Consider the following 21,283-nt stretch of genomic DNA (forward strand, 5'->3'; position numbering starts at 1 on the left):
CAAAAGGCGGTGACAAGGCGGTTTCAGTCCAACCAACTCACTGTCGGTCCTCTCAAGCCCTAACCAGTCCACATCACAAAACTATAAAAGCCTTAAATGAGCACGCTGCCAACTGCTTTCCTCTGGGTTACAAACACATGGGAGAACGGGGGAGATCGGCAACAGCAGGGACCAGCCCGGCACATCCTCCAGGTGGGGTGACACCCAGCACCACAGGATTTGATTCTCCTTAGAGTTTGGCCAGTAGCATGTATGGTATCGTCTACAGAAACTGTCCCACTGGATTTTAAAACCAAAACACAGCAGAATGTCATCATAAATAAGCAAAGTCTGTGTTAAAAAATTCTAAGTACACAGCATTTTCTCCAGTTCTGACACCTTTTTAATAGAAATCACTTGTTTAGGAAACAAATAGCACTTTTGTAATTTTTTTTTTACAATGTTTCTTACCTTGATCTTATTTTAAGTAACACTAGGAAGACCTCAATATCTTTTATTTTCCTTTTTAATTTAAAAAAGTTGGGTTTTTTCCCCCAGATACAAAGATTTTGCCCTTGCATAAAAAAACAGTGCCCAAAACGATGACACAAGGACTCACAAAGACTCACTGTATCTCACTGACACTATTACTTCTAATCTATACCATGCAAGGTCCCATCTACCTCTTTAATTAGACTGTCAGCCTGAAAAACAGCTTTTCTATTCCTTATTTAGTTCTTGTTACCAAAAGAAGAGAAAGGAAGTGAAAGAAAAGGACATTTCTCTGTTCAGTTCACACATCTGGGTCATGTGCTACTTTGTTCAGGATACCTTTGTTGTTTATAAATATAGAAAAGGGCTGGAATCTCATTTTCAAGTAATCGATGCACATTTTCTCTCGGGACACTCCGTCCAATGCTCCAAGCTGACCCTGGATTCTGGCCCTCTGTTCTCCCATTCCCAACACAGGCTTTCTGCATGAGTGTGAGGACCCAAACCCATTCTGCAAAGCATGTCTGTTGTTTAACGTGAAGAAACAGGATTAACCCAAAGCTGTTGGGACAGCAGATCCTCAGCCTGTACATGTGCTGGTTACTCAGTGAAAAGTCCATCTCCTTTCCTTTTGTACATCTCCTGTCTAAACAATAGTAAATACTGCTTATTTGATAGACTCGTCCCTTCTGGGCACTGGGATTTGATAATTTATAATTCTGTTTTTTTGGTTTAATAGTACTGAGAGTTTAGAAACAGGAAAAGCCCACAGGCTCTTTGGACTTGTTTTTGTTTTCCCCTAGCTAAACAAACTGTTCTGCAAATAAGGATTTGAAACCTGCTCTCCTCCCTCATCCCTGCTCCTCACCCCAAACAAAAATAAAACAAACCTATAGTGGCTGTGGAGGCTGCTGCAGGCACACACTGGTGTAAAATATAGAGAGAGTAAATATATTATTTCACTTGGCATGGTGCTGGCAAAGAACCCCCAGCTGGCACTATTCATGTAACATGATCCAAACTTTGCATGTACACACAGAATAAGAAGGATCAATTGGCAAACTCCGGTGCCGCCTGGCACAAGCATCTTCACGCTCTCTCTGGAACCAAAGAACTAAAGAATTCTGCACTTTCCAGAAGAAATCCAGTTTTGCTTTACTAGAGTTTCATTATTTTGCTCTTCCTCCTCGCCGCCACCTCCCTCGGCTCCTTCTTAACTTCACTGTGTTATTTAGTCTCATCGCCCTTGGTACAGTTCACCATGCAGCTCTGGGAAGGGGAGGAGGCTAAGGTGGAGGTGGCAGCATTAGTATTGTTAGTGGAGTCCATGCCATTGGAGATGGCTACTGAATTGACCTCAGAGTTTATGGGTTTTGAAAGGTCGATGCCTTGGATGAGGCGGATCAGCTGTTTTACCTTCTCCAAGGAGCTGTGCATCTCCTTCTGTTTTGCAAGGATGGTATTCTTCATTTCCATGCATTTCTGCAGCAAAACAGAAAAGCAGTAGTAAGTTCAGGCTAGTGAATCTACGAAGGTAAGAGAAGGAATACTGACATTCACAGATCTAAATCTAAGTACGCAGAAAAGACTGCGGCTACAATTTCACTTTCCCGGCCCAGAAGAAAAAGAATCTCAGGGCCGGGTTCACAGGAGAACTCATATTTGCAGGCTGAGGAATTAAACTGCCAGTACGTAGCTGTCACCTGGTACGGCCCCCTTTCATCCCAAGGTGTTTTGCAAATGAACGCAGACAGCTCCATCCTTTTGTGCTCCTTTTGAAGGGAAACTTCCAAGTGTATGCTCTTATTATTTTTTTCACTAGTATCGCATTGCTGAAATTTCTTTAGCTCAGATCTGCAAACTCAGGCATCCTACTGCAGCTGACTGCTGACAGCGTACGTGCATGCCACTAATGGGATACAGCCTTTGCTTTCACATACATTTTAGCAGGAACATCACTTCCTCCTCTCAATAAATAAAGGGGCACTTGAAAAGAAAAACAAGCCCTTCTTCACTTCAAAATCCTATTTGTGGCCATGTCTTTCTCTTAGAAGCAGTAGTAACCTAGCTAGCTCATCAGTTAAGAGTCTGGGTAAGTTAACTTTAAAAAAAGCCCACAAATGATGTTTCAGAGGTGAAAACCTGCTTATATCTATATTGGGAACTCTCAGAAAGGAGGAGATGGTAGCTATGTCTGTAACATTCAGGTTCTTACATATTTTAAACCTTTTACCCACGCTGATCTCCAGACACTGTTGCTTTCAGCTATACTGTTTTCGCACGCAGCTCATGGCATCAGAAAAACACCACAAAATTTAGACCAAACGCGTCTTTTTTGGACAGTTCCAATGAAAGTATAAACAATGACTTGGTCATAGAAGATAAACCGTTCCCCTTACCTACCGTCAGAACCTCACGTTAAGGGCTTACATCTGCCTGGGTACGCCACTGAGAAACAGTGTCAGTGCTCCAGTGCTGCTCAGGTTACACCCAGCTGCTACTAACCAGAAGATGACCAGTCTCCAGACCTGCTAACCAGCACCTCTCACCCCTTGTTTGCTCACAATCGTTTTATTTGTATCGTCAGCATTTAGGGGTCTATAAACACGGGACACTTACTTTTGTTCTAACAGGTAAAGACAGGCAGACCAGGAAGTGCATCCGTATTTAAAAAGAAAAGTACATACGTATGTACTTATGTATCCAGCCTTACAGATGCTGCCACACAGAAGAGATGTCAGTATTTTTCATTCCGTGATGCTGACCGGGGCTACACTAAGTGAGCAGCTCACACCTTACACTGGCAACTCAAGATCCTGATTTGCATACTGAGGTGAGAAGAGAGAGCAAATGAATATGTATGCTCTAATTACAGCGCTAAACTAAGGTGGAAACTACAGCTTGTGGTTTGAAGTATGACATCGCCCAATTCATACCATGCCGGGGCATGCCCAGTGTCCGGCTGCTGACTGCTACGGCAACGCGTCAGCAGTGGAGAGTCGGTCATGAGCAAACGGTCACTCCTCTGTTAGGAAGGTCTGGAAAGCACACCAAGACTGTCGTTCTTATTACACAAGGAGGCCCAGCTACTCTTATTTGAGCGAGCCACTGGAGAATTTCACTTCCTTTACTGCCCACAGACAATAATGCTTCGAGTCATGTTTGTCACTAGCTGATATTAGAGGTCACTCTATGTCTACAATATATGGTCAGCATGGATCACGTGTAAGTGACTCAATGTAAGCACATGCTGCCTGTGTTTCCTTCTGGCTCCCCAAAGCAAAGCAAAGCAAAGCAAAGCAGAGCAAAGCAGAGCACTCACTCAATTCTCAGTAAATCCAGTGGAAGCCAGGTCTAACGCATGGAGTCCCTCTATTGTTTTCTCTCTGCATTCTGGCACCAGAACACAGGTGCAGAGTTTTTTGGGAGGGCAATACTCACCGTTATAGAATTGCTGAGCTGTTTAACCTTCTGCTCTAGTTGTTCTCTTTCCTGTTTTAAATCTGAACTCCATTTAAGTAGTTTCTGTTTTTCCTCTTCTTTTGCTGCGAAACGGAGTATTTAAAATGTTTCTGTTACAACAGCGGACAGAGGGTCTAAACCACTTCATGTAAAGAGGTTAATTGTGTTTAAAGTCAATTCAACAACTTGTGCACTAAATCACCCCCAAAATTCCACCTACATATACAAATATCACAGAAGGCTTAAGAAATATTTAGATCACTATTTTCACTTTGCTAGTGCGTAAGATTCTTCCCCTTTAATTTCCTTTTGTGAAGGAAGAACCATTCTATCCCATTCCCCCAAAAAAATCTTCCATTATTAGAAGTGAAACTAAAGTGTTCTCCATTTTCCTACCTGCTTTATATGCAATATATGAATGAACGATTGCTAAAGTTCCTGGCCATGGGATTGCTTCTTCCTTCTTTAGCATCTGAAAGAAAAGTGTTTGGAGATTTAGCTGGTATGCAATCTACCCCTAAAAAAGCAAGAAGGAGAGAGAGAAAGGAGGAAAGGCTGAGGGTTTTCCTTCATGGCTGTCATTAGCCTCAGCCCTGTTAACATGAAGCTTCACAGACCTGTTCTGAGATTTAACAGAGGGAATTATTCACAACTGTACTGTGGCTCCCACAGAGCAGACCTGTTTCTTACAAATGTCAGCATTTTCTCAAATTCCTTCCATAGCCACAAATAAAAGTCTACTAATGAAACTGAACAACTTAAAAGAGGACTGAAAGGATAATATATCTGAACTCAGAGCTGCCAGGAGACATAAACATTATTTCATGGCTCAGATGAATTGCTGATCTTAGTTGTTCTGGGAGAAAAGTTTTCATGGCACAGACCAGTCTCCACACCATACGTTCAGACATCACATTTCCTGGCTAGTAAACACAAAACTGTCCTATCTCCCTTTCTTATCAGAATCATCTCAACAGAGTTGTCAAACCCTCTTTATAGGGTAAACATCAATTATGTCTTCCAGATCCCTCCTACATACTCCTTCCCAAGAAGCTTTATTTTGACAGGAAAGACATGTATTTTTAATAAATGAATCAGAGAAGTGTCTCAGAAGATCGAGGACTCGGTCACTTTACAGGGAAATTACTCAGATTCCCACCCGCCCAGTTTTGTGGGAACCTATCATGGAACTATGAAGAGGAAGGACAAGGTGAGAGCAGGCAAGGGCAGGAATAGGGAAGTGCTAACGCTCCCTCCTCTCTTGAAACTACTGACCAAGCCACTTGAGTTTTGCATTTTCATTCTTCTGAACAGTACGTCAGGCTGGGTTTTTGTGTGACCATCTGGCTAACCGAAGGGCACGTGGGCGACCAAGCAATATGCTGTGTTTGACAGAACACTAACAGCTTCAGGCTGCCGATTATCAGCAATCCTTCCCAACTCCGGGAGTTCCACGGAAGGGTTAGGAATACAATAGTTTACTTCTCTGTGTTGTAATCTCAATGCAATTATAAACAAAATATTAAAATATAATCTGTTCACTTCAATTGTGTACTTTCAGAGAGGGATCTGGAAGGAAGAACCACCCAACTGTTCGCCCATCTCATTATACTGATGCTAGATGATATTATTAAAGAGATCACTGAAGACAACCTCCCTGATGTTTGATTTATATGAGCAAACAAACAGGGGCTTGTATTTGCTCTATCTATTGAGGGAGGCTTGTGCAAATGTTTTATTTATTTGTCCAGAAGAATATACTAATGGCTTTTGAAGAAACAACGAGCTTAAGATGAACAGCAAAATTTCTATGGGTCATAAAGAACCTTTCCCAAAAGTTTGCGTGCTTTGGCCCAGAAAAAAAGAGTAAAAACACAATGGTAACAAATAAAAGACCCAAATCTGGGAGCAAGGCCTAACAGTTTTGTAATTGGATGCATTCCAGCCGAGGTAATTCACATTCACACAAGCCTTATTACAGATCAAATAGGTTTGCTCCGTGTCAGGCTGTCTTGATTTAAGCAAGCCAAGTGAACCGGTTATTTTAACCCTGAAAAACCTTTACAGCGCATTGTATATCACTCTCCCTGTCTGTCAAACAATACCTGGTCTTGACATTTGGGACAGATCCACATGCCCTTGGGAATGGTTTTCAGAGGCGGGTCCAGACAGTCCAGGTGATAAACACGTGAACACGTGTCACACATCAGCAACTGCCCGCTTTTTCTGCAAACACTGCAAAAATCCTCATGGATATCGCCCTATAAAATTCAGGGGAAGGGGTGTGGGTGAGAGAGAGAGAAGGCAAAAAGTGAACTTCGATCTCTGACATCACATTCTAGTTGAATACAAAGTTTACAGCACAAACTACTTCTAAGGGGATTCCAAATGGGCCAGCTCTTTGCAGGCTGCGAAACAGGAAAACCAGGCAGGATGGCAGAAACACTGACAGCTGTCCTCCCAAACACTCCCTCTGTCCTCCCAAGGCAAAACCATACAGCAAACACTCACTACCACAGCTTCTCTTAACAAGGGCTACCCCACAGCCTTTCTTAAGATTACCCCTTCACCCTGCCTATTTTCTTTGGCTAAGGTGATAAGCAACCCACTTTCTTAACCCTTCTCATTTCTGGATGTAGGCCCAACTCCGCTGCAGGAATGCTGCCAAGCTGAGTCTTGCCAGTAATGGTATCTAAGAAACACCAACCGAGTGACTTACAAGAACCCTGTCAAGATATTTAGGTCACCTTTAAAAATGAAACTGGAAGGAAGAGGTGTTGTGCTTGTAAATGAAAAAGAACAAAATTAATTATGTTCCGAGACAACTCTTTTTACTGCATGTTCCGAGACAATTCTTCTTACTTCACTTAGGTTACCTCTAATTGCACCAAAAAAGCCGTGACTCAAAACTTCTCATTCCCTACAGAGTGGGTTGTGTTTCACCACTAACATAGGCTGAGAGCCAGGATGAAGGAATACCGAGAGAAATTGTTCTAAGTAAGGGAGTTTTAAAAGAAAGTACTGAAAACACTACTGGCAGCATCTCTTAAACAAACTAGGTTTAGTGACTACTGCATCACCATCAGAAAGAATTATTCCTACAGCCATTAACTTCCCAGAAAGGTAGGTCTGATTTTTGTCACTTTTTCTTCTCTCTCTCTCCTCCTGTTACTCTCATCTCATGCTTGGAGTGGTGGTGGTTGGTTGTTTTTCTTTGTTTTTTGGATATTTGAACAGAGAGGTGTGAAAGAATCATCCTCCTGCTCCCCAGCCCTCTCCATCCTCCTGCTCCCCAGCCCTCTCCATCCTCTTGCTCCCCAGCCCTCTCCATCCTCCTGCTCCCCAGCCCTCTCCATCCTCCTGCTCCCCAGCCCTCTCCATCCTCCTGCTCCCCAGCCCTCTCCATCCTCCTGCTCCCCAGCCCTCTCCATCCTCCTGCTCCCCAGCCCTCTCCATCCTTCTGCTCCCCAGCCCTCTCCATCCTCCTGCTCCCCAGCCCTCTCCATCCTCCTGCTCCCCAGCCCTCTCCATCCTCCTGCTCCCCAGCCCTCTCCATCCTTCTGCTCCCCAGCCCTCTCCATCCTTCTGCACCCCAGCCCTCTCCTCTCACCACCTGTCCTGGCAACTTGACGTATTCAGTGCCCCACCTGGAGTCCGATACAAGCAAGATGGGCAAGGCCGCCAACGTAAAATGCATGTGTGGAGTCAAACTGCGCGTATGAGGCAGATCCGCGGGTGCGAGGCTTCGTTCTGACCCCACAATCTTGTCACATGTGTGAATAAGTTGTATCAATTTGGAGGGACAGCAGATTTGGCTGGGCACTTACACATTAAGTTGCCAGGCAAGAAAAATGACACTAATCTCTTACTATGGATAAAATATTAAACATATTAGAAGAATGACACACAAGCAATCTGCTTGGGTTTCTGCTTCCTGGCTCTACTGCTGATGAGGCCTTCCGTCAAAGGGAAGGTTATTCTTCTCTTAATTCTCACGGTTAGTGCTGATGTCATGTGTTGTAAAGGATCAATCTTCCGCAAATTTTCAGTGCCATGTTTTGGTTGTTAACTCCCAGGTATCACTGAGAGCTGGGTTAGGGTATTACTTCATTCTTTAATACCAAAGGGTTCCTCAATGTTAAATGAAGAACTAAACGAACAACATTTCATGCCTCTTGTGATCTGTGTAACCAGGCTGGGAAGAACTCCTTTTCCCCTAGCATGCACTCTGTGAGTACAAGGAAAAGAAGGCAGGCAGAAGACACCAACTGAGCTAAACCAAAATCCTCTGTAACCTAAGGAAAAATTTAAGGGGAAAATCCTCACATTTTAGATTAAAATTCTCATTCTAGACAATGACATGCGCTAAGATGCTTTGGTTGCCACAGACTACACGATGGTGCCTGGTAACCGGCTCAGGTGCAAAATGATTGATTTGCTGAGAACCAAACTTGTTTCGCCTAATACTCTGCAGAAAGAGACGTGTGTAGTTGCTTTCTGAGGGGGAGGTACTCAGAAATTTAGACCCAGAACCTTCTAAACTGAATGCTGCAAAACCTGAGGTGACACAGCTGGTCAGTGTGCAGTGCGGCTGAATGCATCGCGATGACAACATGCACGCCCCAAATCCACAGCCCTAGCTTTGGTCATGCAAAATTCAGGGCATTTCCTCAGAATTAATAGCTGGCCTTACCAAAATCCCAGTCACCATTTGATTCCAAAAAAATGCCCCAGGTTCTACAGACAGTTAATAAATATATGCTAAAGGGGGGCTGGGCTTGATGTTGTGACATGAACCCCACTAATCCCAGCTTATGGAGCAGCTCGGGGAGGGGGTATGGGCAGAGCTCCTGAGGCTGCTCTTACACATGCTACAGGCTTAAGAGACTGAAGAATTTTGGAACAGAGACCATGAAAGGTGATTTAACATTGCTTTTTGCTCTACTTCCTCCACACCAAGAGACCAGGAAAACAAATGAAAGCTTTCTGGACAGCTAACAGTTTTCTTCAGGTTTTTTTTTTAAAGTGTCTGGAGCAGCAGGGCCTGACTTCAGGCAACAGAACTAAATAATAACAGTATCAAATCAGAAGTATATGTAGTTTGTGTCTTTGAATATGTAATATCTATATTTATATGTATGTTCCACTGCAACAGCATGGGAGAAGTAAATACTCTGCAACAGGAATTGTTCATGGCCATATAAATAAAGAGGATCATAATGTATGATGTAAGTGAATTAAGTTATCAGAAGCAATAATAATTCTGCTATTTCCTAACTTTTATGGGCTTGACTGCAATGTGGATGTTCCCTAATGCTCCCCTCAACTGAAATGTTGTTTTGATATAAAAAGTTTACTACTAAAAAGACATATTGTGACCACAGACTTGAACCATCACTAGAACAAGAGATTTTTCCACTGTTTTTACTGCTGAGTAATTGACTTTCAAAGGCAATTGCTACCTTCCAGGTGAACATGCCACGACTGTGTGAGGGAAAATCACACATAACCAAGTGGTTTACAGCTAATTGCCAAATAGAAAAAAAGAAAAAAAACCCACAGAGTTTTGCTCAGTCCTGCCTACTGCATTACTTCCTTCCTTTTCCCAGGTTCTATTCCTTCTTTCTACCCCTGCATCCTTATCACCAATCCCATCTCCAGTTCCTGCTTTATCCTCCCTTCAAAATTTATCGCTGTCATTCAGAGAATGACAGCGGTAAGGAAAGGCAAGAAGGCTGCTCTGGGCCATGGTGCCTGGCACCAAGTGCTTGGCCTGATCTGTAATTTTCATAGGTTGGCTAAAGTCAAAGATTACTCAAGTGCTAAATACCAAATTCCCATTCTAAAGCCTATAGGAATTAGGCCTTCTCAGCAAATTAATGCAAAAGTATTTTAAAGATGGGCAAAACTGCAGTTTTCTTCTGTATCTGAGGAACCGCTAAACTGTTTTAACTGAAACTTCTGAAACAGCCTTATTTACTCAGGCACGGCTTGTGCTTTCATTTTTAAGTCCCCAAAGCTGGAGGCTGTCACTAGAGACAGTATTTTCTGTCTGATATAAAGAGACTTTTCCATAGCCACATCACCTGGTAACAAGGCAGACCCTCTTCAACACGACATGGCCAAATGAAGTGATCCTGCCTCCTCTGTATGCCCAGACACTCATTTCTGTCCCCTGCATGAGGCTGGCACAAGCATGTGTGTGCCTATAAAATTAACTGGATTAGGGCACAGTCTTGGCTAAGACTAACAATTTTTAGTTATGCCAGTTTCCTTATGGAGATCAAAATGTGACCTCAGATTTATCAGTGCTGGAACAACACAGGAGGCATTTCAGGGATGAGAAAAGACTGCTTGTGACAGGCAGGACAGTTCCTCTTGGTGGTAGCACCAGTCATAAACTGTGGCATGAGCATTCCAGTGTAGCCTGCATTCTGCATGTAATTAAGCTGCAAGCTCCTTAAATCCCAGAGATCTACTTTTCCTCTTTGTCTTCACCTCCAGCATGACTCGCACTTGGTGTTTAAATATATAGTATTTTTCCAGCATTATATAGCACTTTTCCAGCCAAGGATGCTAAAGGTTTTTACAAGTATTGCTAAGTTCTCAAAACTTAGATGGGAAAAGGAAGCACCATGCCAAATGTATAAAAGGGGGAAAGCGAATCACAAAAAAGGGATGTAACTGCACAAGTTTATCCAGCAATTTCATGAGGACATATTAACACAAGACTACCTTCCAGCTCGTGATGGCAGTGGGAAACCACTCCTCTTTTTATGGTTAGCAAGTAAGAATTATAACATGTAATGACAGAAGAAGAGGTATCGTATTTACTATGTTTCCAATATTTTGCTGTCTCTGAAGGTTCAAATTTTGCATAATAGTCTTTGAAATATATTTTCTACTTTTACATGTATTTTATTTTATACAGAATTCAATACCAAATATTTCTGAAAAGTCTTAACAAATTAGGCCAATTGATAGCAAATATGCATTGAATGGGACCTTGGGATAAAGTTCATTCAAAAAATTAAACCCACAAAAACGTTAGTGCTGTTGTATATGTATAAACCAAACAATTTGTCGGGAAACATGTTTAAGGAGATTTCTATATGATTCTAAAAGAGAAAGAAGGTTACTGCGCTATATTATAATACACTCGGGTAAGAGAGAATGTTAATTACCTGCTGCATAACCTTACATTGTCTCCTTTAAAATACTTTTATTTTCATTAATTAATGAATATTAAAGCAGTCCAGAATCCAGGCCCAAATACTATCCAAATTCAGAAAATTCAGGGCATTCAGAACTAGATTTGAATGGCACAGAAATTCACTATTCTTGGTTCAGCTTGCTGCTACCAGGCACTGCAGAAAACAGGGCAACAACTCATTATACTGTTTTGAGAGCTCTTGCACAGTGGGAAAAGACTCAGCAGTATACACACACACGTCAGAGATGGAAAAGACTCCCACCACATTACCCAGTCCTTCTCTTGGGGCCAATGTAAAAAACACGCTCTCCAGCATGTTTGCTAGTTGTTTGTACTGCTTGCTTTTAAAAGTCCCCAAGGATGGAGCTGCCCCACCTTCTCCCTGAGGGGCTGTTCCACAATCCCATTCATTTGACTGTCAGGAAAGGGTTTTTATCATCAAGTGCTATTCTGCTCTCAAAAACTACTATATGAAAGAGAAACTTTTAATTTCACATACATATTCCCTGGGTATCAGAATTGCATCTATTTATTTCAGTGACTCAGACACACTTGTATTATTTCTATTCCTGTTACCTCTGCAGAACAAATACAGTTCAGAGGCAAGAAGCTGGCTTCTATTCCCTGCTGTAAGTGGCCAGCTGAGTTGGTCTCTTGGTCTACAAACTTACAGTGATGCAACTGCATAGATGGAAATAAAGCAGCCCAACTCTCCCTTAAAGCCCATTTCAAATGGTTGGGCCTCAATTATGTGTGATAATACATTTAGAAAAACAAAAAGAGGGACGTGAAAAACAAAAGAAGAGACTGCTCTAACTCAGCTTGCAGGAGCTTTGGCAGCACTAGTATGAAGAAATAAGCATGCACCTTTTTTATGTTTAAACTGTGCCCAGTAGGTACTAGTCATTAGAACGCAAGTGCTTTACTGGAAGTGCTGCTTCCAGGACAATGCAGCTCTGGAGAATTTTTGCGCAATGAATCGTTTCACCCGTACTGAACTGTCACAGTACACTTTCAGAACAAACCATAGTGTACAGTCCCTTCGTTACGGCATTTTGGATCTATACAGCGACTCAGTCCAATGCTTCCCACACTACTTATCTTCTAAAGTTTACGTATGACCTTTAATTTTTTCCATAATGTTTTTGCAAGGAATAGAAACAATGAAATAACTGGATAGTTCTCAGCAACTTAAAAAAGATTGTGCCTTGAGTAGCAAATCTTACCTTCAAATTATCTTAAAATAAGGACACTTGCTTCTTTGTAGATGATAACAATATGACCGGACCTCACTCAGGCCAGGTTTTACGATCTGACCACAGGGGCGATGTGTTTAGCTATGCCAGTACACCAAAACTGCCAAACCAGGGCTGCAAATGCTGCTCTCTTGCCTGTTCTGTGTGACCCAAGCACTCTCCCTCCTTCTCTCATTACAGAAACACCACAACTTTTTGTTATTATGGTCTGAAAGTAATACTTTCCATTCTCCCCTTCCCCCTTTTTCATGGTTGACAGATTCAATTCAGTCAGACAAGATCTCAGACACTGCACAAAGGAAATGAGCTCATCTAGCAAGCCTGGTGCCTCCCAATGTTTCAATCCACCAAAGGAGTTATAAATAAAATCTCTACAGGACAAGAACATAGGTGCAGGAGGAAAAAGGAAGGGTGTTAAAAGAATGCTGGGTTGTTTCACTGCACTGAGTCAGGACAAACGATGAGTGAGACTAAAACAAAATCTGCAATGATTTTCCTTGTGGCTGTTTCTACATATCTTTCTACAAGTAACCCCCTCCCCGAGAGTTACTTACGTCTGTGGAGCTGGGGCTAGGCAGGGACACGGGTTGAACAGCTGCAGGAAAAGTAAATGTGGTCTCTGTCTTTTCATTTTCGGGGGAGTCAGGATAACTGGACAGAGGGGATGTGGGGGTCAAAGCCCCGAACCCCAGCACCGCGTTGTATTTAGGTGGACGACCTACATATTAACAACAGGGAACACACACACACACACACACAAAAAAAAAAAAAAAAAAAAAAGAAGGAAAAATGATCTTACATACCTTTGGCCAGTGGTCCTCATTGGCTAGCATGAAAAAGGAAATGATGTAGCACAGAGAGGAAGTTAATATAAAAGTTACAAGTGGAAGGACAGAAGCAAAGATTTAAACATTTTTTAGAAATCTTTAAGTAGAATTTTGCAAGGAAGGAACATTTAAAAGATGTATTTCAGAAGGAAACAGAAATAAGCTCTGTAGAGAATCAAAGAATCAACCCCACAAAAGCAGCATGGGGACCCCTGCCACTCCTAGAAATGAGGCTACTCAGTTTTTAGGGGAAACAGGTTGGCATCAAACCTAGAGGGAAGCTACGATAACTACTATTAAATCCTTTCCACTGTTCTCCCATCCCTCCCTATCTTTCTAGTGCCAGCACAAATCTCCGCAAAGGTAAGTCCTTTACCAGAGGCCAACACTCACCAACCCCCTCCTTTTCTTCCCCTCTTTTTTAAAGCCACTCACCCACAGATCAGCACTTCCTACCCCACTGGCACGTTTTTAAAATTAGGCTACCTGCTGCCTGACCCGTAACTACCACCAGTTGTAACCTACCACTGGTCTGCCACTGTAACACCCCCCCCATTCTGTGTTCTTTCTTAGACTTTCTCAGTCAAGTATGTCTGATTATGTACAACTCCTGTATGCTCCTTTGGATGAGTGGAAGTGCAAAAAGGTGTTCATAACAATTTTTATAAATTTATGTATGCAAAGCAAGAAAGCAAAAACCCGGTATGTAACCACCATTTCTGCCTCTCTTCTCCAGGGTAATTTATGGATATGTAAACATAAAGGAGTTAGGATCTAGGAATAACTCCCCAGATCTTATGTTTACAGATCGTCAGTCTATACCTATTAACATGCTAAACCTTGCATTTAAGGTCTGGATATGTTCCAGAATTAAGTATGTCCTTGGAAACGGATTTCTCATAGTGATGTCCATGGCTGAAATTTCTGACATGCTCAGCACCATCTAGAATTAAACTAAAGCTCTCAAGGGCACACGCTTGCATAAGCTTTTCACCTAATATATTGCTATACTAAATCACAAAACAGATGTATACCTCTAAATCTTTTGTCAAATGAAAATAATATGTGCTACTAATTTGGTACTGATGCAAGGTACAGGCTCACAAAAGAGTGTGAGGGGAAAAAAAGAAAGTATAATAGCAGTCAGTGTGCAAAAACAGGCTAAGAGAGTATCAAGTACAAAAGCATGCAATTGTTTTCATTGATACAGTAATTGTTCACAATGAGTTATAAAACAGAATTAAGAAATCATTACTAGAAGAAGGAACATTTACTTATCCACACAGTAAATGCAAAACTCTCTCTATAAAATCTACATCATATCTTTTTAAAAAAATACGTTCAATGTTATTAGAGGATGGCATAGAGACCAACGCCTTTTATTTAGAGGCAGCATAGCTGCAGAAGTGCCAGCTTTGCCACACTGCCTGCTGGACTGAAGAGGTGTATCAAGGAGAGCACGTGCCAAGTGAATATTTGACCTTGCAGTCAAAACCCAAAGATAATGGAACTGCTCAGTGCTAGGTAGAACTGTGGGGTTTTTTTTAATCTGATTGTTTACTTTTTTTTTTTAGCAGAAAACTCAGGAGTAAAGAAGGCATTACGAGTCTTTAAGGACTCCAGAAAATCATCAAAAATCAGGGAAAGATTGACATATATGTGTGGTTGATGCCATGCTCAAAAAATGTTATCATGTTCTCTCCTGTGCTGTTCTGACTCATCTGTTTCACCATAATCTAAGTCTTAAAATTTCATCTGTTCTACAGAAGGATTTCTACTGAATAACACCGCATACCTGTATGAAAGATCATCTCTCATTTCAGGACGACTGTCACTCTGGTTGCAGAAACGTGCTCAGTGTGAGCATGATAGCCTTTCTTGCTCATGATAAATTCTTTTGAAGGACCCATCTCTACTCCCAGTGGGGAACAAGGCTTTTGTTACACTAAGTTTCCCCTCCTCAGGGCACAGACACTTTTTCCATAACTACCTTCTTCTTGACAGTAACAATACAATCTAGTTATTAACAAGAGTATCTTGACAGCAGCTTTATACCACTAAATGATGTTCAAACATCTCACCTTTCACTTTATCTATTGTATTTTTGGGGGGTTTTTTTGAGAGTGAAACTGAAATGAAACACTGAGCTGCCTAATAAAACGTGCTATGCTAATCCCTAGATTTGTCTAATGTGGAAATTTACTGGACAAATGAAGTACTGTAGTGTCCTTTGTTTTGCTCTCCAAATCAAAAGGGGACTGCAAATGCAAGACGGAAGAAGAGGCACAGAGCAGGGAGACAGGTCTAAGTATACCTCACCTCTTTTGCGTGTCCCGGGATGCATTGTGCTGTTCAGGTACGTGACTGCACTCTTCTTGCGCTGCAGGGCAGAATATAACAATTTTTGTTGGCTAACATTTTTTGGCAACAACTACATGCGATAGCTGAGGAACAGCATGGTAGTACAAAGTGAGATTCCTGCCTGTTCTGTTTCCTGAAGCACCGCTTCAGAAAGGTGAGCTTTTTTACACTACTTCTGACACCTGGACTGCTTCAGGCTGATACGCAAGCTGACCTAATGGTAAGAGTAACACACGTGGCCACTTAACGTCAGAGTTACGCAGGAGAAGGCAGAAAAAGATGTAAGTATTTGAAGAACATCCCAATGTCTTTACTATTTAAAAATCTGAGGGTCTTACCACCACAATGGCCTTTTGAATTATAAATGATAGCTTGCCTGTCTAGTTAGGACTGCGATAGCTTAGGAGGTAGCAACAAGGCAGAAAGACACACAAGCTCAGAATGAAAATACCAGCTTCCCCCAGCAAAAAATAAATACCTCAGGCTCAAAAACGGCTCCACTGTACACTGGATTTGCTGTTGTTCTTCTTTTCCTCTCTTGTCGCTTACTTTGGATTTCTTGTAAAACAAAGCATTCAGGTTAGAAAACAACGGGTCTCAGTATATAAAGTCCTCAGAATTCAGTTTGCATGTGAGGAGAGCTGTGACGATTTCTACAGAACAGCGATCATGCTTGAACATAGGCAACTTTGTTATACTTCTAATTTCTGAAGGTTTGAAACCTAAGAGCTGACAGGGAACATATACAGTGCTCAACTAATTAATGAAATGATTGCCATCTTCTCACACCCCCCACCTGAGACGTTTTAAACTCATGGTCAGTGTAATTGGGATCTAAAATGAAAAGCCTCTGGTAAGCCTGTTGATACTTAAAAATAAATACAGTACAGAAATACGCAAGCCATTGAAACCTTAGGCTGTATTTCACTGTATACGATTAAGGAGTTTAAATTACAAACCCAATTGTAATCTATTAACTCATTCACTACAGATTACAGTCCCATGAAATAAATGAAAAATCTCTAGATGTGGGTTACAGTAACATTATCCATGGTGTAACTTGGCAGATACAGGGGCTGTCCAGAAAACAATGGGATTATCACAAATTTCCTTCCTAACATCAGAGCATACACCTTCTTCCCAACCACTGATCTCTGCTTGCATAAGCAACTGCTTTGTTTCAGTGTAGTAAGAGGAATAAAGAAGTATGCACAACAAACTAAGTTAGACCAAGAGTACAGACATCCCAAATGTACTTCTGTGCAAGAAAACACTGCATTTAATCCAGAAATACTTTGGACCTGCACTTCCAATTCAGAACGGCCATGAAAGAGGAGTTCAGGAACCAAGTTAAGACATTTTTCCTACCTTCCAGATGGTCGTGAGTAACTAGTCCCAGAGACACCATGAAGGCAAGTTTCTGTGAAGGGGGAGAAAAAAAAGATAATGACAAATCAAACCGATAGGATGGGCTATGTCACTTAGGCCCTCTGAAGTCAGTTGACAGGTAAGTAAGTAACAAAAATGTTATTAGTAGTACTTTGCTTCTGTAAATCACTTTTCATTCATACCTTCAAACTGCCTTACAGGGGATAGACAGTAGTCCCATTTTCTAGATGGGAACCTAGGCTGAGATACAGGGAAATGCCAGTTGCTCGTGATCACAGAGTTGGCAGAGCTGGGAACAAGAAAGCAGTTTCTTTACTTCCAGTCCAGCACTGAACCAACTAAGTGATTGACTTTTAGAAAGTACCAACACAGTTTAATTGCCAGCAAAATATTGCTAGTTGAAGATCATTCTCCATATATTGTGAACTACAAGGAGCAATTCTGGCTTACATGTGCCTCTCAATAAGTGCTATGGCTTCTTAAAGGATCCCAATTTTAATGCAGTAAGTGCACAGACATGTAAAAATCAATTTATTCTCTACAACTTACTCTCTATCAACTTATTCTCTTATTCTCTTCTGCTTATTCTCTAGCCTTATCAACTACTGCTGTCCAACAGGAACGTATAGAAATGTTCAAGTTAAGGAGACTTGAAGGAACAGAGGAGGGGAAAATGTTTTCTAAAGTGCTGAGTGTTTCCTTTTCTTCTTAAAAGAAAGCTCGGTGTGTTCTGATACCTGTGGATTTTCTTCTCGTTTTGGCTTCGGTGCAGCAGGTGGAGTAACTGTACGACTTTCTGTTTGCTTCTCTTCTGCTTCCACATGTGGTTTAATAGTCTGAAAAGAAACAGTGTTTCTCCCATTCAGTGATAAGAATGACTTTTTTCTTTACTTTGACTAGTAAGGCAAAACAAATACTTTTGCAGGTTCAGGAGAACAAGAGTTTAAAGCTGGCAGCGTACTAGCAAAGACTTAATTGAGGAATCTATGTGAAAGGAATATTAAATAAAGTGTTCTCCTTTAACAAAGGATCGAACAGCCTTACCACTGCATCAACCCATGCAGCCACGCAAGCAACAGAAGTAATCTTAAGAGTTAACTCCATTACAGAAATCACTATACAGTATGGGAAAACAGACACTTTAAGAACATCTCATGGAAGACTTCCAGGTAGAAACCATTCCCCATGGCACATGCATTTTGTACTTCTCACTCCTCAGTCTTTATATGTCATAGAATTACGAATGGCTCAGACTCTGTCTCTCTGACTCCTACAATCACAGATGTTTCTGAAGCTTATTTCTTTTCCTAAGTCATAATCTTCTGCGATGATATCACAAACCCTGCATGACCCAACCCATCTTTGGCCATGGCGTAGCTGTTGAGGCTACAAACCGAGTGAAGTAAGCTACACAGGGACAAACTTTTCTCCTTTATGGTATGGAGAAAATACAGAGAAAAATTCATGTTAAAACACCACCATTCTTCTGAGTGTTTTTCAACAGCTGAATTGCCAGTAATTATTCAAAGCACAAACAAATATTGCTGGCATCAAAAGGAATAGGCATCAAAAGTATGGTATTGTAGAAGTAAAACTTCAAATCACACGAAAAGGAAACGCATTGCTGAGTAACTCGTGGAACAGCCCTGAGGTATGCAAGAACCTCCTCATGAGAATTCATAAGCAGAACTGAGCATGAGCATAACTTTCATGCACATGATTTTCAGTCTCCATAGGTGACTTCAAAAGCAGAAGGCAACTTCAAGGCACGTTAGTCTATGAAAGAATTAAGTGAAAGATATACTACTATTATTTATAGAAGCTACATAAATATTATACGTTCTAGATTGTGTACTATATAACATACTATGTTATACTGTGACTAATATAAAATATACAAAAGAGTAAAAAGCCGAACAGAGATTGCTTTACTTGAACTGAATGGCAAAGGCTCTCAGTTGCAATCCACGCTGACTAAAGGAATGTTTTATGATACAGAAGTCTTTTCTGGAGAGAGACTTTAAAACTAAACATCTAGAATTCTCTGTTTCCGAGGGCTTCCTTTCCACTCAATCAATCCAACTTAGTCACGGGGAGCTATCAGTCCTCGGAAGCTGAGTGAGACTATTCTGCCTCCAATCAGAAGACTGCAAGATCAAGGAAGAAATGGCTACATTGATCGTATTAAATAACCCTATGTTTTCACATAATTTTCACCTTTCATGTAGGCACCCTTTGAAAAACAGAAACACAGAAAATATTTTTCCAATGTTTCTTACAAGCCTGATATGAACATGGATTTCAGTTTGTACTTGGTCTCCAAGATCCTGGAATACAGTCCTGCAATGTGGCGTGCTCATAACCCACTCAAGTTAAGACATTAGGGGGAGCATAAAAACACCGATGGTGAGAAACAGATTCCAACGGCCCATATTAAAGAAAATGGTAACTTCTACCCCAAGAGTTGCAAGTTGTTCCATGATTTGTACTGTTGCTGGAACATGAGTATCTCCAGTACCCACTGAAAATTTCTCCATGGTTGTCATCCTCTCCAAACGGGCACAGCAAAGCAACAAACCCAGTCTGTTGCATTAGTAGCCACTTTCTTACCCGTACCTGTTTTTCAATGTTTGGTTTGCTGATCTGTACAGTCTGGGGTCCAGCGAGCCTGGTACCTGGCGCTGCTATCACGATGCTGGTGAGCTGTGCCATGGGGAAGGTTTTGGCTATGGTTGCTGTCTGCCCGTTAACTACACGAACTGGATGTATGGAGTTCTGAGAGTTGGGTAAAGAGGTGGGCGTGAACTTTGTCGTCAACATCACAGGCCTCTGGATAAGCTGAGGAGCTGCAAGCATTGGAGGAGGTGCTGGGGCAATAGGAATGTTATTTTGGGCAACTGGTTTAGGTCGAACCTACAAAAAAAAAACCAAAAAAAAAGAAAAGAGAGAGATTTGTGTATGACTATTTCAGATGCACTTTCTTACTTTCAGTTCAGCCTGTATAATCTGCAGAAGGTTGCTTGATTTTTTAATAGAATGTAATTTTTTAGCATAGTGTCCTAAGTATGCTATGAGAAGGAAAAGCCACATTTTCAAACCTACTTGCATACAACCCAACCACAACATCTGCATATGCAGTCACTGACCCTGAAATGGTATTTGGATGCACAGACACTTACATTGCAGGTTTATTGCCAAGTGCCTTATCTGTATCTAAATCAACATATCAGTTTTGCATGCCAAAAAATTCATGTAGTATTTACAGGCACAGCTGAGGCTCTCATGTTAAAAGTGTGTCTCAGGGCTTTATAGTGAGCTTCCAAGAAATCATGAGTAGTTGATTGTGCCCTGGAAGAAATAATTAAATTTTTCAGCAAATACCTGCTACCTTTGTCAACTCTATATATTATTTAGACACCTGAACAACCAATCTTGCTAAGTAAAAAAAACTGTTAAGATTATACATTAATCCCTCATTGAAAGTGCTGAAGGCTACAGGTAAATGCAGTCATTACTCTTTTCTTCTTTCACAAGAAGAAGAGCCACGAGAATCTTCCAATAGTCCACCGCCAATGCTTGCTTGTTTCCTGCCCATTGTTAAGTTTGTACTTATCACATCATTACAGAGTATAAAAGTAGAATACATTACTCTGAAAATAGTCTTTTTCCTTATTTGATTCCTATTGTCCTATCCACCTTTAATATTTCCATAATGCATTTTATCATGGAAAACTAGGTCACATTCCAACAGATCACACCATCTCCAAATCTTAATCAGATATCAGCCTATACTTTCCTTTTTTCTTTTGTAAAAGATTTAGACTTTTATTCACAGCACCACGTATTTCTTACAAATGAAATAGTTCCTCCAAGATGTCTTTTCAAATGAAGAAGCAATCTGTGCCTTTCCCAAACCATGGGAAAAAAAGTAAACCACAAGTTTTAGTGTCAGCTGCAAACAGAGGTCACCCTCCGTTGCAATGCAGAAATACTGGGGAACAATCTAGAGACATGTTGTTTTTCCTTTTTTGCTCATGACCAGTGAACACTAATTAAGGCAATTTAAGGCCTTGGGCGATACTTTGATTTTGCTGACACCTGTTCAGTGGGTTCATTTCACTTGATGTAAATAGGATCACATATGATCATCATATGCCAATTTTGTAATCACAGACTCATGCAGGTTGGGAGGCAGCTCAGGAGGCCTGTAACGCAACCTCTGGCCCAGAGCAGAGCCACCACTAAACGCAGACCAGGTTGCTCAGGGGTTTGTCTAGACAGGTCTTGTAAAACTCCAAGGATGG

General features: G+C 41.3%; 1 protein-coding gene across 8 annotated transcripts in view; it reads right to left on the minus strand.

Moving 5' to 3' along the window:
- Window positions 1-310: 310 nt before the first annotated feature.
- PHF21A (PHD finger protein 21A) overlaps window positions 311-21,283 on the minus strand; it is a 132,845-nt gene continuing 111,872 nt past the window's right edge. For 6 of the 8 annotated variants that reach the window (XM_056347373.1, XM_056347374.1, XM_056347366.1 and 3 more), the window contains 10 exons: window positions 19,596-19,892; window positions 17,717-17,815; window positions 16,959-17,010; window positions 16,069-16,148; window positions 15,549-15,609; window positions 12,957-13,120; window positions 6,039-6,194; window positions 4,330-4,405; window positions 3,913-4,016; window positions 311-1,953 (listed from right to left, as the gene is read on the minus strand). In XM_056347373.1, the coding sequence (XP_056203348.1) occupies window positions 1,699-1,953; window positions 3,913-4,016; window positions 4,330-4,405; window positions 6,039-6,194; window positions 12,957-13,120; window positions 15,549-15,609; window positions 16,069-16,148; window positions 16,959-17,010; window positions 17,717-17,815; window positions 19,596-19,892 (1,344 nt within the window). In that variant the 3' untranslated portion in view covers window positions 311-1,698. Of the gene's footprint in view, window positions 1,954-3,912; window positions 4,017-4,329; window positions 4,406-6,038; window positions 6,195-12,956; window positions 13,121-13,205; window positions 13,229-15,548; window positions 15,610-16,068; window positions 16,149-16,958; window positions 17,011-17,716; window positions 17,816-19,595; window positions 19,893-21,283 lie in introns of all 8 variants that reach the window. The other 2 variants (XM_056347371.1, XM_056347372.1) reach the window with 1 other exon arrangement.

The sequence above is a fragment of the Falco biarmicus genome, chromosome 7 (genome assembly GCF_023638135.1).
Source record: "Falco biarmicus isolate bFalBia1 chromosome 7, bFalBia1.pri, whole genome shotgun sequence".
NCBI lineage: Eukaryota > Metazoa > Chordata > Aves > Falconiformes > Falconidae > Falco > Falco biarmicus.